A 12,617-nucleotide genomic window follows, 5' to 3' on the forward strand; every position below is an offset into this window, starting at 1 on the left:
CCTCACCTCCACCAGCTGGGAGGTTTCTGCTTCGGTGGGTCGGACGCGCTGTGCTCCCACCCCACTCCAAGCACGCTTATTCTGTTGGAGAGTTGTCAGGAGAGCTCTGACAGATCAGTACATGTTCATGTTTCTTCCAGTTAATGGGACTCTTCACATCTCCAAGCTATTACTGCATGTCATGAACGCTGCTTGCTTACTAGAGCAGTCATTATTACATTATTTACACTTTGTTCATGCTTTCAAGACATTCTTTACAGCTTCAAGGGTGACAAACTTCTCTGCCAGTAAGCTGATTGATACCATTGATTCATTTCACATAACTTAACCACAAGACAAAAGCAGCAACCTGGGCTTCAGCTTGAACCTGGGCTTGTTATGAGTGCCAAATGTGCTTCTCAAACTCTCATTACCACATACCTCCTGCCCACCATCTTCAGATAGCAGTTACAAAATGTAACTTAAATGGAAAGTGTGGCTTGTTCAAAAAAAATCATAAAGTGACTATTCAGGTCCATTCTACTGTCAAAAGATTTTTTTTTATATTCTTTCCACTGTGATAAAAATGTCAAGGTCATAAATACCTCAAAACACATTATTACAATCACCTCAGCTACTCCAGCAAAAATAACCTTGCAAATACCCCCTCAGATTTTCAAAGGCAGAACTTTTATCAAATTACTTCAACTTCCATTGGCATATTAAAATTTTTCTAGTTCTTCATCTTGACCAACTGACACCACACATTTTTCTTATGCTCTGAACGTCTGGAAAAGATGTGACTAGTCATTAGCACAACTCTCTGCAACTCTTTCCTTGCTTGAGGTTTTCCTAGTGCTTGGATGCAAGGATGATTCTTTACTCAGGGGACATTAGATTGGGTGGATCCAGTTCTGTGAGTAGAACACGTACTGTAAGGAACACAGGAAAACACAGCCCTATCCCTGCAGCTCAGTTTTCTCCCTACACCCCACGCAGAGCTGACTATAGCTCAGTTCCTCCAGGAAGGACTGAAAGCCACCTGCAATTGCTGGCTGCTTCCTTGAGAGAACGGACCTGACACCATCCCCACTCCCAGCGTTTTCTGTTTCCATTTTAACCATTTCCAGAAGTATCGGAGTAGTATGCAGAATTGCCTCTTGACTATTAAGAGATCATGCTTGATAGCAGCCTGCTGTGACTCTGGTTTTGTACTGTAACTGGGCAACGAGGGATTATTTCTCAATATTGTTTTGCCCTTTTTTCTTAGGAAAGGGCTCTCGTGATGGAAAAGCTCTCTCCAAACTATGTGAGGCATCTGAGCAAGAGGCACCTGTATTGATCCAGTACATACGGAGGGTGAGGGATTTGGGGTTGCACTCTTGAAAGTTTCAAGACTGCTCAGAGCACCGCCACGGTGGTTATCATACAAAGCCTATTTGCTGCTACCATGAGCCATCCTTCTGCATGGGGCAAAGCACGCTGTATGTCATACAAGGAGGCCAAATCCTGCGGAACTAAGCAAATATATTAGCATTTTTGAAAGGTCTGAAATTATTTCCTCTAAGATTATTTTCCGTGGCCCCCAGCCCCCCAAGACAACGAACAGAAGTTACCTAAAGTGACCCTTACCATCAAAGCAAAGAGTAATGCTGCTTACACAGATTAGTATTGAGAGTAAACTATCAGAATCACAGAATCACTCAGGTTGGAAAAGACCTGTAAGTTCATCTAGTCCAACCTTTAACCTCGTACAAATAAGTCCACCACTAAACCATGCTACTAACTTCTACATCTACACATTTCTCGAAGACCTCCAGGGATGGCGACTCAACCACTTCCCTGGGCCGCATGTTGCAATGCTGCACAACCCTTTCAGTAAGGAGATTTCCCCTAACAGCCAACGCAAACCTCCCCTGGCACAACTTGAGGTCATTCCCCCTCATCTTACCACTTGGTAAAAGTGATATATCTCACAGAACGGTTTGGGTTGGAAAGGGCCTTCAAGCCCATCCAGTGCCACCACCTGCCATGGGCAGGCCCCCCAGGCTGCCCCCAGCCCCATCCAGCCTGGCCTTGGGCACTGCCAGGGACGGGGCACACACAGTTTACCAGGTAACAGTGATGAAACAAACAAATAAATAAACCCTAAGATTATTACAAGCTTATAGCACTGAGAAATAGCACCCTCACAGCAGCACTGCTGCCAGACGGTGATCCCCCTCCTCACAGCCCTTCTCCTGGCACTTAACGGTCAGGAGGCAACAAAGCCACAAAGGGTAACAAAGGAGCCAACAACTCCCTCAGCCAAGAGTAAAGACGGAATTTAACACATAAGCAAGCCCCCTGACAGCCAGCCCGCCACCTTATTGTGGCAGCTCCGATCTCCGCACCCCAGAGCCACACACCACACACAACCACCGAGCCCAGAGCTGGGACCGGTGCAGGAGAACATCGTTTATTGGGGTCTGTTAAATAAAAATAACAATAATAAAAAGCTACAGCCAGCAGCACCCCTCTCCAAAGGGCACAAGGAGAAGAGCCCGCTGCGAGCAGCCCCCTCCCCGAGCAGCAGACGGAACCACCTCAGGGGCCAACCCCCAGCACACACCGACCCCCTCAGCGGCCCGCGCCCGTTTAACGCTCCCTGCACGCACGCGCACCCTCCTTCCCCCCCCCCCCGCCCTATTTCCATAGCGCATGCGCACCGCGCCTCTCCCCCGCGCAGCCCGCCCCCCTCCCCAAGCCCCGCGCACGCGCAGCGCGGCACCGCCCCGAGGAAGCTGTGGGCGGGGCCGCTTTGCAGGAAGCCCCGCCCACTTCTGGGAAGCCCGAGCCGCCCCCGGCCTCCCCGCCAAGCCGGGTTGGGGGCGTGGCCGGCGGGAGGCGGCGGGCGGTGGTTGGGCGCGGGAGGGCGGGGGCGGGAGCGGGGGCGCCGTCACGCGGGCGAGGGGAGCGCCGATTGGTTGGCGCCGCGAGGGGGGTGGAGCCGCAGGCCGGCCGCGCCTGTCAGTGTGCGGGAGCCGCCGACGGGGACGGAGAAGCTGTGTCGGGCCCCGCGCTCCGCGGTAGGTGCCGGGGGAGGGAGCGGGGCGGCGCTGGGCGCTGCTCGGGTCGAGCCGATGGTGGGGGCAGCAACCCTGGGAGCAGCCCCGGCGGAGCGAGGGGCACTGAGCCCGGAGCCCCGAGCCCCCCAGTGCCCCCCGCTCTGCAGGGGCTGCTCCCGGTTCGGCAAAATGGAGCCCGGTCCCCTAAACCCCAGGGCTGAATAAAAATGGAATTACCCGCCCCTTGGCCCTTTTTTGGGGCTGGAGGTCCTGGTGCTGCTCTGGTGATTAATTAGTCGCCGCTGTGGTTGAGCTCGGTGCTTCCTGTCTGCCTGGTGGGGACGTGCGGGGGGCAGCACCCAGCAGCCCCCGAATTTCTTTTACGAGGTGTTTGTTCTCGCTCCTTTACGGGCAATATCTTGCACCTTCTGGGCCGTGACAGTAGGGATAAGAGCAACCGGGCCGGACTTTGAAATGCGTGTCTGTAGCGCGCCGCTTTATTGCCTTTTAACCACGTTAAAATCTGTTATTGGCACTGCCACCAGATTCCTTTGGAATGAGTCATTTGCTATTAACTATTAAATTTTAACTGTTATGAGAGGCCGAATCTTCGCACAGCATGCTGCGAAGAAGGGATATAACAAGGGAGCTTGTGGCAAACAAAAAACCTGAAGGATTTGCAGGGCCTGACCCGGCGTCGCCGGGGTTAGCGAGCTCTGCCACTGTTTGTCCCGAATCTTGTTTCAGCGCTAACAGCGAGAAGGCAGAGCTGAGCCCTTGCTGTGGCAGTGATGTGGTCCCTAATTATGCCTCTGGCTGCTAACGGGAAGGAGCCAAGCGTGACCGTGCCGTCCCTGTAACTCGCCTCCTGCAGCTTTTGAGGTCAGTGGCAAGCGCCAGGCAAACCTGGGAGAGCGGCAGGCTCCGAGGAGAAGGGACGTCGGTTTGCAGGGGGTCTGGAGGTGCTGGGGAAGAGGGAGTGTGAGGGGACCACGCCGTCAGGAGGGTGTGTGGGCGACCAGACGGAGGGCTCGGCACGTGGGACTTGGAGCTGAAGGAAGCCGGGCTTTGCTCGTCACGCCCAAGCAGCATCAGAGCACAAGGCACTGAAGAGGACAGAGCACGTCTTGTCGGAAAGGTGCTTCTTGTGTGCTGTAGTTACAAAGGAAGTTTATCTCGTGGAATTTTGCTCAGGATGGGCAATTAGAAATTGCTCTGGTCGGTTCCTATTTCTACTTTATCGTATGATGATAATTAAATTCACAGGACTGATTGTGAATTAGGATTACATAGAAATGCTTCTATGCTAAATTTGACAAAGCTTTGGGTTTTGTTTTTTTTGCTTAACATTTCATCAATAGTGCTTCCTTATAGTCTTATATGACATTTTTATAAATGTGCATTGAAAATTTCAAGCCACAAAGCAATTCATTGTAATAACTGGTAAAAACCTGGACCTGCTGACTCGGGCAGAATTGATTTTAATGTGCCTCTGTGGTTAGTGCTGGAGGTTGTCCATCTAGGTGCTTCCTATACCTTCTTGCCGTAATTTAGGAAATAGCTTCACTCCACAAGCGGGTCTTCAAAACCAGGCTGTTGTTAAGCAGTGTCCTGAGTTTGTTCGGATGCTTTCTGTAAGACTTGTTTGCAAAGCAGCTTGGAAAAATTGGGCACTTGGAATGAATGAGGATGCAGTGATGTTTATAAACTCTGGGTAAATGGTGTTATTCTTATCTTTGTTCAAGAGCATGAAAAGAATTGTTAAGGGGTGAGCTGTTCTCGAGGAAATGAAGATAGATGTGTTTGGATACTTTTAGAAATTCTGCTGATGGTTAAACCCAGTCAAATATTTTTCCTGCAGACTTTGGAACCAAACTGTTGCAATATACTACTGTCTGGCAACTAAAAAGAAGTCGAGGCTCATTATCGGGCTGTTTACAGTAAGCAATATAAATGGCTGAAATGGGATTTTGAAATATTTACTATCCAACCACTTTAAAGAATATGTTGACATATTTATTATCATTTGTAACATAACTTAAACATAACGCTGATAGTGAAATCCTTCAGACCGAGAGTTCTGCGGTGGTTTGGCTTTACCTGGTGGCCTTCAGGTGCAGGTGTATGCAGCAGCACCTGGCAGCACGTAGGACACCGAGAGGAACCAGGCAGGTTGTCTGGAAGCCCGCTGGACAGGCGAGAAGATAACACTGTGTAGAGCAAGAGGAGGGGAAGGCTGTGAGCATCCTGGAATAGTAACTGCTGCTCTGACTCACCAAGTTTAATCAGCCAGCCGCTCTATTTATTTTTACTTTGGAACTCTTAAATACTTGAAGCAAGTCTTTTCCTCTTAAACATATTACCTTACAGTGGCATTAAGTGTGTTTTAAGATAGGGGCGTGTGTTGAGTACTACAACTTTTTTCTTTTAGTCCCTTCTGAGACAAATCGAAACCTCTCCCTTGCTGACAGCACTGAGCTTGTTTAAATAACAACCCCAGGCCCATGCTACAATAATATGCCTTAAACTGACACAGCCAAAAACGGAACTGTCTTAATTTCAGTTCCATCTGAAACGTGGCAGGCAAGGAAGCTCATCTGCAGCATCCGAGAAGAGACAGACAGCAGCGAGGAGGCAAGAACGAATGGAAGTGGTACCTGGGGTGCAAGAGCGTTGTACACATTTCTACTCCTCGGGTCCCAAACCAGATCTTCAGTGTGATTCATTTTACTAACAAGTGTCATCTTTTCTTCTTTTTTCCCCAGTGAAAAGTGTTTTTTGGTAAGGCTTGATGTCTTTGCCTGATGATTTTGTAGGTAATACTCCAGACGGATTCTTTTGGTTGCGGACTTGGCTCGCTCTTGACTAACCATAGCTCTGCCAGCAGGTATTGGGACTTGCAGGTCCCCGTGTGGTGCGTGTATTTTCATTTCGGTTGACATTCCCTGCTCTAGTGATATGTGAATTCCTTGTTCTTCCTTGCTGTTGCTTTGTGGTAGTGGTCAGCAATGCAGCATGGTTTAAAATGCTAGTTGTGTTGTTTCAATAAGCCAATAGCAACTGCAAAAGTGAGGATTAGCCCAAGTTAATATATTGTTCATCAAACTCTTCTCAGTAAGGAAGTGGGAAACCTCACTGAGACAACTTGATTTTTTTTTTAAACTAAATGTCAATGTGAAACTGCTGCTGAATGTTCACACTCAGACTAGGAGAAGAAATCTACGTACTTAGAAGCTGACCTATGAGGTCTTATGCATATTTTAAAGCTCTTTCCCAATTTCTTTTTAAAACTATGGGCTACTCAACAAAATGTTAACCAAAATTCTCCAAAAAGCTGTTGGCAAGGAAGATATGACCAATGCAGACCAAGCAGGATTGCATATTATGGTGTGCTGCAGAGTGCTTTAGTGCTGAAGAGGTATTTGTGTTTTTTTTTTCACCTGTGAGTCTTTCTATGCGTAACTTCATGAAACACAGAAATGTGCTTTTAAGGTCCCTGCTACAAACAGCTTCCAGCAGAGGGGCCAGTGTTGAGATGGAGGAGCCGAAGAGGGCGAACGGGGACTTGTTTATGGACGGGTAGGGGAGGCAGGAGACTGTAAAGAGCAGAAAATGTATGGTTCACTTGTGCATTAATAATGCTGAGTGTCTCCTTCGTTCTGACTCCGTACAGGCCTCAGGTGGCCTTAGCCAGGACACCGGTTTCTCACAGGCAGTGCTGGAGGGAGGAGTTGCCACTGCCATCGGGCCGGTGCCTCCACAACACAACTGATACCGTGTTTGGCTTTCATTCTGTAAAAACGCACTTTCTTTTTTACAGCAGTGAGAACTGACATTAGTTAACGAGACGCGAGCTTAAATCTTAGTGAAGTTAAGGAGCGAGGGGCCTTTCGCACGGCTAGCAAAAGCCCTTTGTGGGCTGGGGGCGTAGTATTCGCGTTTATCTGCCGTATCGTTACCTGACTTCTCCTTTCTTTTCTCCTTGAAAATAACGAGCCCGTACACACGTCTGCAGAAGGAAGGAAGTTGGGGATATTGAAAACAAAAGTCACAGTTGAGTCTAAGTGACTTGGATGAGTGAGACGAGGCCTTGAAAACCAGAGAGGCAATTCTGGGGCACGAGGCAGCGGCGACCCTGCAGCTCAGCGGCGAGCCTCCCGGTGCTGCACGTCTGTAGCCCGTACAGGAAACCGTGCTCGTCCTGGGTGGTGGCGAGTTCACAGGCAGCCGAAACCACAGCTCCAGCGTGCCTCTTGTTGGGCAAATCCCGTTCTTACTGGTCTTGCCGAGGAACCTCGGCACCCACTCACTGCGTTGAAGGCTCCTGCCTGGAGCTGCACCGAGCAGAGCTACACCTGCGGGCCTGGGCGCGAGGACCGAGTGCCCGTGTCCAAATTATTGGGGCTTACCTCTGTGGATTGCACAGCGATGGGTCTCGCCTGTTCAGTTCTGAATACGTAGCTTTGAGAGAAGTTATGCTTCAATAATTATTTAAAAGTTCTGGTTTGGTTTTAATCACAACTTCTGCCAAGTGTGCTGTGCAGTGCGTACCATCAGAACAGCGGGGTTTTTGGCCCTTACGAAGTCCTGCAAACTGTGTGGCAATGGTTAAACCGGGCTGGGCGTGCAGCTTCTGTGCCTACACAGCCTTGCAGACCTGAGTCACACGTTAAACTGTCTGAGCACCGGCTGTTGCTTACACTAGCTACCTCTTATTTTTTTTAGTCCTCGGGTGAGCTATGTACTTTGTTGACTTTAATCTCAGTGAAGTTTCCTTGTTATTCTTTTCCATTTCAGAGAGTGGCAAGGGCTTGCAATTTTGTTTCTCTCCTCCCTCTGTTGTCTTTTAACTAAGCTGAGGAGTGATTTGGAGGATTACATGTTTTCAGAGATGGGGATGGGTTTGCACTGTGATCTTTGAAGGTCCTTGAAGGTGAGGGGAGGGCAAGGAGGGACAGAGTTAATGCAAATCAGGAGAGAGTGAGTGTAAAAATAGCTCTGAACTTGTCAGTTTGCTCACTGGTGGCTTGGGTTAGTCATCTGGCAGGCTGGCTTTCTGCTGCTCCAAGGGATTATTTTACAGCACTGAGATTTGACATAATTTCTGTAGAGAAGAGGGAGAGGGATGGGTGTAATGAGTGGGATACTGTCATCAGCACTTCTTTTGCACAGCAGCTGTTCTCTGTTTAGCCGCTGAATGTGGTCATTGTTGACTTTCCTTGTATACCTGCCAGGTTGTTAGGTGACTCATTTACAAATCACACCAAGGTTTGTGCCCTTGGCTCCCAGGCCGGTCCCTTCCCCTTCCCTCGGTGGCCCCATAGGCACTGAGCTCCCGCTGGTGCCGCGTTTGTCACCGTCCAGTGACGAAGAGCCTGCCTGGGTGAATGTCTTGTTGCCCCAGGCAGCTGTTTTGGGGGGAAAAAGGGGAAAGAAAAAAAATGACCAGAAACCCCCTGGTGCAGATTTAAACTGACGAGATTCAAAGACATGCTCCTGTAATAGTTCTGTGATCTTGGTTTTGTTGGCCTTTGTTCAGAAGTCCCTGCTTCTCCTCTCATATTGGGTTTGTGGTAGTTAACACCTGTTAAGGCTTCTGAATTTCCATGGGTTGTTTAATGATGGAAATAGTCATTTTAAGGTTTTACACTTGAACTGTGGGAGAACAGAAGAAGGAAGCAACCTGGGTGGTTAAGGGGTGATTGAGCATGCTCTGGTTTCTGGGTTAAAAGAAAGCTGCTATGGCTTAGCTTTTCCAGAATCCAGCTTGGGGGTAGCGGGGGCAAAACCAAAGCCGTGTTCGTGCTCCCTGCCCAGCTCCTGCCGTGCTGCTCAGCTGTGGAGCTGCTCCCTGCCAGCGTCTTCTCCAGCACCGACTCACGTTGATCCGACAGGCTGCAAGAGCCTTTCTTTTCTCAGACTCGTTTGTGGTTGACCAAGGATTTCAGAAGTTATTGGCAATTAAGGGGAAGGAAGGCGGAGAGGGAGGAGTTGTGTACGGGCAGGCTCGTTGCCTAACCTTTTTTCATTGGAAGGAAAAATGGGAAATGGATTCCAGGGCAACTGAGTACAAGGAGGAAAGCAATTAGCGGGATTTTATGACCGTTTTGTGTGCTGCTAGGGCTTATTGTAATTTCTCCTAGTGTACTCTAGGAGAAAATCTCCCGTGTCTTCGCTTCTTTTTTGTTTTGCTTTGTTGTTGTTTTTATGTATATTCTTCCTGTTTAGTGATACTCTTAGGTTCCCTCTACTATATGGTTTCATTGTTTGCATTTAAGCTGAGGGAATATACCAAAAAATAAACTTCCCTTTGAAGCTTGTATAGCCTCACGTTTTTAGTACTGAAAATAACACTGACTCTTCAGATCTTCAGTGGTACGAGTCAGGGATGGAGAGCTGGCAGTCCTGGGTTCATTTTCGGTTCTGTGCTCAGAGGTTGGACAGGACCTTGGTTTGCTCTGCATTGTGTGTTAATCTGATACCTGCAGCAGGCTCCTGTTTCTCTTGAACATGAAGCTGCTTCTGCCTGTGAAGTTAATAATTTTGACAAGTGTTTTGCTTTGTTTCTTTTTGTTCTCAACCAGTGACTCTCTGAACCTGTGAAATGGCAGTGATGGGAATTACGTGCCAAGGAGCTCCTGATCCAACTGTCAAGCATAAGAAGGAGCTCACAGCTACAAAGGGGCTGAACAAGACAGTGAGTGAAAAGCAAAGTAGTGTTTGCAAAGTAGAAGATACGAAGAAGGGCATCTTTCATAGTCAGTGGAAAATCCTGAATGATGTAATCACCAAAGGAACAGCAAAAGAAGAAACAGAAGGAGGCTGTGCATCAATTTCTATTATTGCCCAAGCAGAATGTAAGTAGCAGGGAGGTTTGCTGTTCATTGAGAAAAAGGAATGTGTAACGCGGTGTGAGATTTCACTCGCTTTGCACTCCTGGAGAGTTGAGCTGAAATCTATTTGTAATCCCATATGGGGTGGAGTTGATGACACATCCCAGTCTCTATTTAGGAAGCTCATGAAATCTCTTAATAATGTAGCAGCATCCACTGAATAAAGCAGAAAGAACAGCATGTGGCCATTGCACCTAGCTTTGTTGACTAGAAATCTATGTCCTTCATTTGTTCTTGGCTGACTTCTGAAGGGTGTTCTTTAAAAAAAAACAATAATAATAATAATAGTGATAAAGGCTTTTGGGTGGGAAGTAGCTGGGGGATCAGGAGATCACAATGCTGGGGAGCTATATCATTCCAGGGGAGAAGGAATGTACTGCAGGCAATGTGGCATGCCTGTGTTATGATTTGTCTGGATCACCGTTTGGTTTATCAAGTTGGGAAAGGTGTTTCTTAGTTCGGTAGTTACCAGGAGAGGGCTTGCATGATACTGAAGATGTGTGATGATCCTGTTTTCTTTCACACAGGTGAAAACAGTCAGGAATTCAGCCCCACTTTATCAGAGAGATCTTTTATTGCTCATAGTAAACGTTACAGGTGAGAGATCTCTTAACGTGAACACCCACCTTCACTGTTGTGTGTGTTACCTTGTCCAAATCACACTGGCTCTGTGTGCTTTCATTTATGTTTCTAAAAGAGACCCTATCTGGATTGGCTTTAGTGTCTGAGGCTTGGGAGGAGCATGTCTTTCCTGAATTGTCTTCCTCAAAGCCTTTCTTTATATATTTGAAGAAAATATAAGTTTAAGCACAAACTACTCAAAAAGCCTTGCAGTGTCTCATTGTCAATGCCAGCTGGTTTACTGGCCTTTGTAGTTTTCTGCCACTTTATCTGGGTCCTCAAATTTGTTTTGAAATCATGGAGTGTTTTTTGAGGTTCATGGGCTTGAAGTAGAAGGATCCAAGGGACAGTTTTGGTCTTTTTTAACTGAACAGCACTGATGCTTTTGAAACTTCGTTACACCATCCTCTTTGAAAAGTTGTGGGAAGATTAGACTACTGCTGGGAGTTTTCATAAGAAAAAGGAACTGCTGCTTTTCTGGGGAGGATAAACAAAAGAGGATGAGAGAAGAACTTTTGCTTAGTAACAGCATCAGCAACGGAGTTTTGAAGAGAAGCTGAAACAGATAAAGGGGGAGTAACCGTTGCAAGAGAAAAATGGAGGTCTCTGGGACTTGCTTTTCTGAAGTCATCTGGGCATGAGCTGCTTTTCCTTCAGTATGTGCCTATTAGGGCACAAGCTGTAGCTTTATTAAGCCCCAGCACTCTCTGAAGTGGGTAACTGGGATATAGAATTAGGTTCTGCCTGATTTCTGGAAGTTTTCAGACACTGAATCTGACCTTGTGGGTTACATGGTTTGACACTGCACACCCACTTTGACATCGTCCCACGAACCATCTGAAAAAATGCAGTGTGAACCATTTCTTAGGGGGTTTATGTGGAATGCACGTCAGGAGTATGTTCAGGTTCAAGGCGATGTGGTAATATCAGCACCCAGACCTCAGCTTATGGGATCTGTTAGCACTCAGTGGTGCACTGAGACAGCAGAAAAAGATGGAGAGGGCAATGATGGCTGTGAGCTGCATCGCTGTTCAATAAAGGCAAATGAATATACCACATGGATTAAAAGAACAATAATAACTTCTTCATTTGGAGATCAAATATCCTGTTTTCTCTTGCAATTCAATTTAAAAAAAAATCCAACTACCATGATTGCTATTGAATAACTGGGCAAACTTTCCTTCTGAGAACTGCATCTATTTGTATAAGCCCTCAGCTGTTATTCTGGCCAGTGCTGTTTTATACACACACACACACACACACACATATATATGCATTGCTAGAAATGTTATTGTAGTATTACAGTAATTGAGCTTTATGTGCTAGTTTTTTAGCTTTTTGGAGCTGTTCCATTTTAGTGCACTTCGTCACCCTTTCTCTCTGCTGCAAAACCTATTTTTCTTTCAAATAGAGAAGATATTTATGTTATGAGCACTTTTGTTCATTTTAACAAATTTTTAAATATATTACATTTATACTTAATCTCTGTGTTCACTATAAATCATACACATAAACTGTCTCAAAGCAACCTGGAGACATTCGGTGCTTTTCGCTGTCTACTTTGCCCCCTAGTCTTGCTGTTTCTTGCAGAATTTGCAAAATCTGGGAACCTTAATGCTTTGCTTCCCTGCCCACACCCTGTATTTCTTCCTTGCAACGCCAGATATACTACTGTGCCTTGATTCTGAAGTGACAATTGCTACATATTAGAAGGCAAGAAGCTATGTTACAGTTCTCTATTTACATCTCAGAAGGCAGAATTGCTAATTCTCGTTCTTGTTCCATCGGTCGTAATTGTTAACTGAGGGTGTGCTTTCACCATCAGATCTAAGAGACTTCATGCATTTTGGTTTCCAATAGCCGCTCAGACAGTCTTGATCAAATCCCCAACAATGTGGCCCATGCAACGGAGGGGAAAATGGCACCTACCTGTTGGAGAGGGAGGCATCGTGGTAAAACAAGAAAGAAACGTCACAAGAAACGATCCAAGCTGAAAATACAGACAGTGGCTGCTGGCAGGCGAGGTCCCAGAACTCCAGAACAAGAGAGCTGCACCCCAATTCCAGTCCAGGTGAGA

General features: G+C 47.0%; 1 protein-coding gene across 3 annotated transcripts in view; it reads left to right on the top strand.

Annotated features, from left to right (window-relative positions):
* The first annotated feature begins 2,952 nt into the window (after window positions 1–2,952).
* MAP3K14 (mitogen-activated protein kinase kinase kinase 14) overlaps window positions 2,953–12,617 on the top strand; it is a 28,575-nt gene continuing 18,910 nt past the window's right edge. For 2 of the 3 annotated variants that reach the window (XR_010826235.1, XM_048047828.2), the window contains exons 1-4: window positions 2,953–3,047; window positions 9,611–9,883; window positions 10,447–10,516; window positions 12,401–12,611. Coding sequence is in view for 2 of the 3 variants with exons in the window: in XM_048047828.2 (XP_047903785.1) it covers window positions 9,631–9,883; window positions 10,447–10,516; window positions 12,401–12,611 (534 nt within the window). In the remaining variant the exon portion in view is untranslated. Of the gene's footprint in view, window positions 3,048–3,773; window positions 3,909–9,610; window positions 9,884–10,446; window positions 10,517–12,400; window positions 12,612–12,617 lie in introns of all 3 variants that reach the window. The other variant, XM_048047829.2, reaches the window with a different exon arrangement.

Source organism: Anser cygnoides, chromosome 22, assembly GCF_040182565.1.
Source record: "Anser cygnoides isolate HZ-2024a breed goose chromosome 22, Taihu_goose_T2T_genome, whole genome shotgun sequence".
NCBI classification, from domain to species: Eukaryota; Metazoa; Chordata; class Aves; order Anseriformes; family Anatidae; genus Anser; species Anser cygnoides.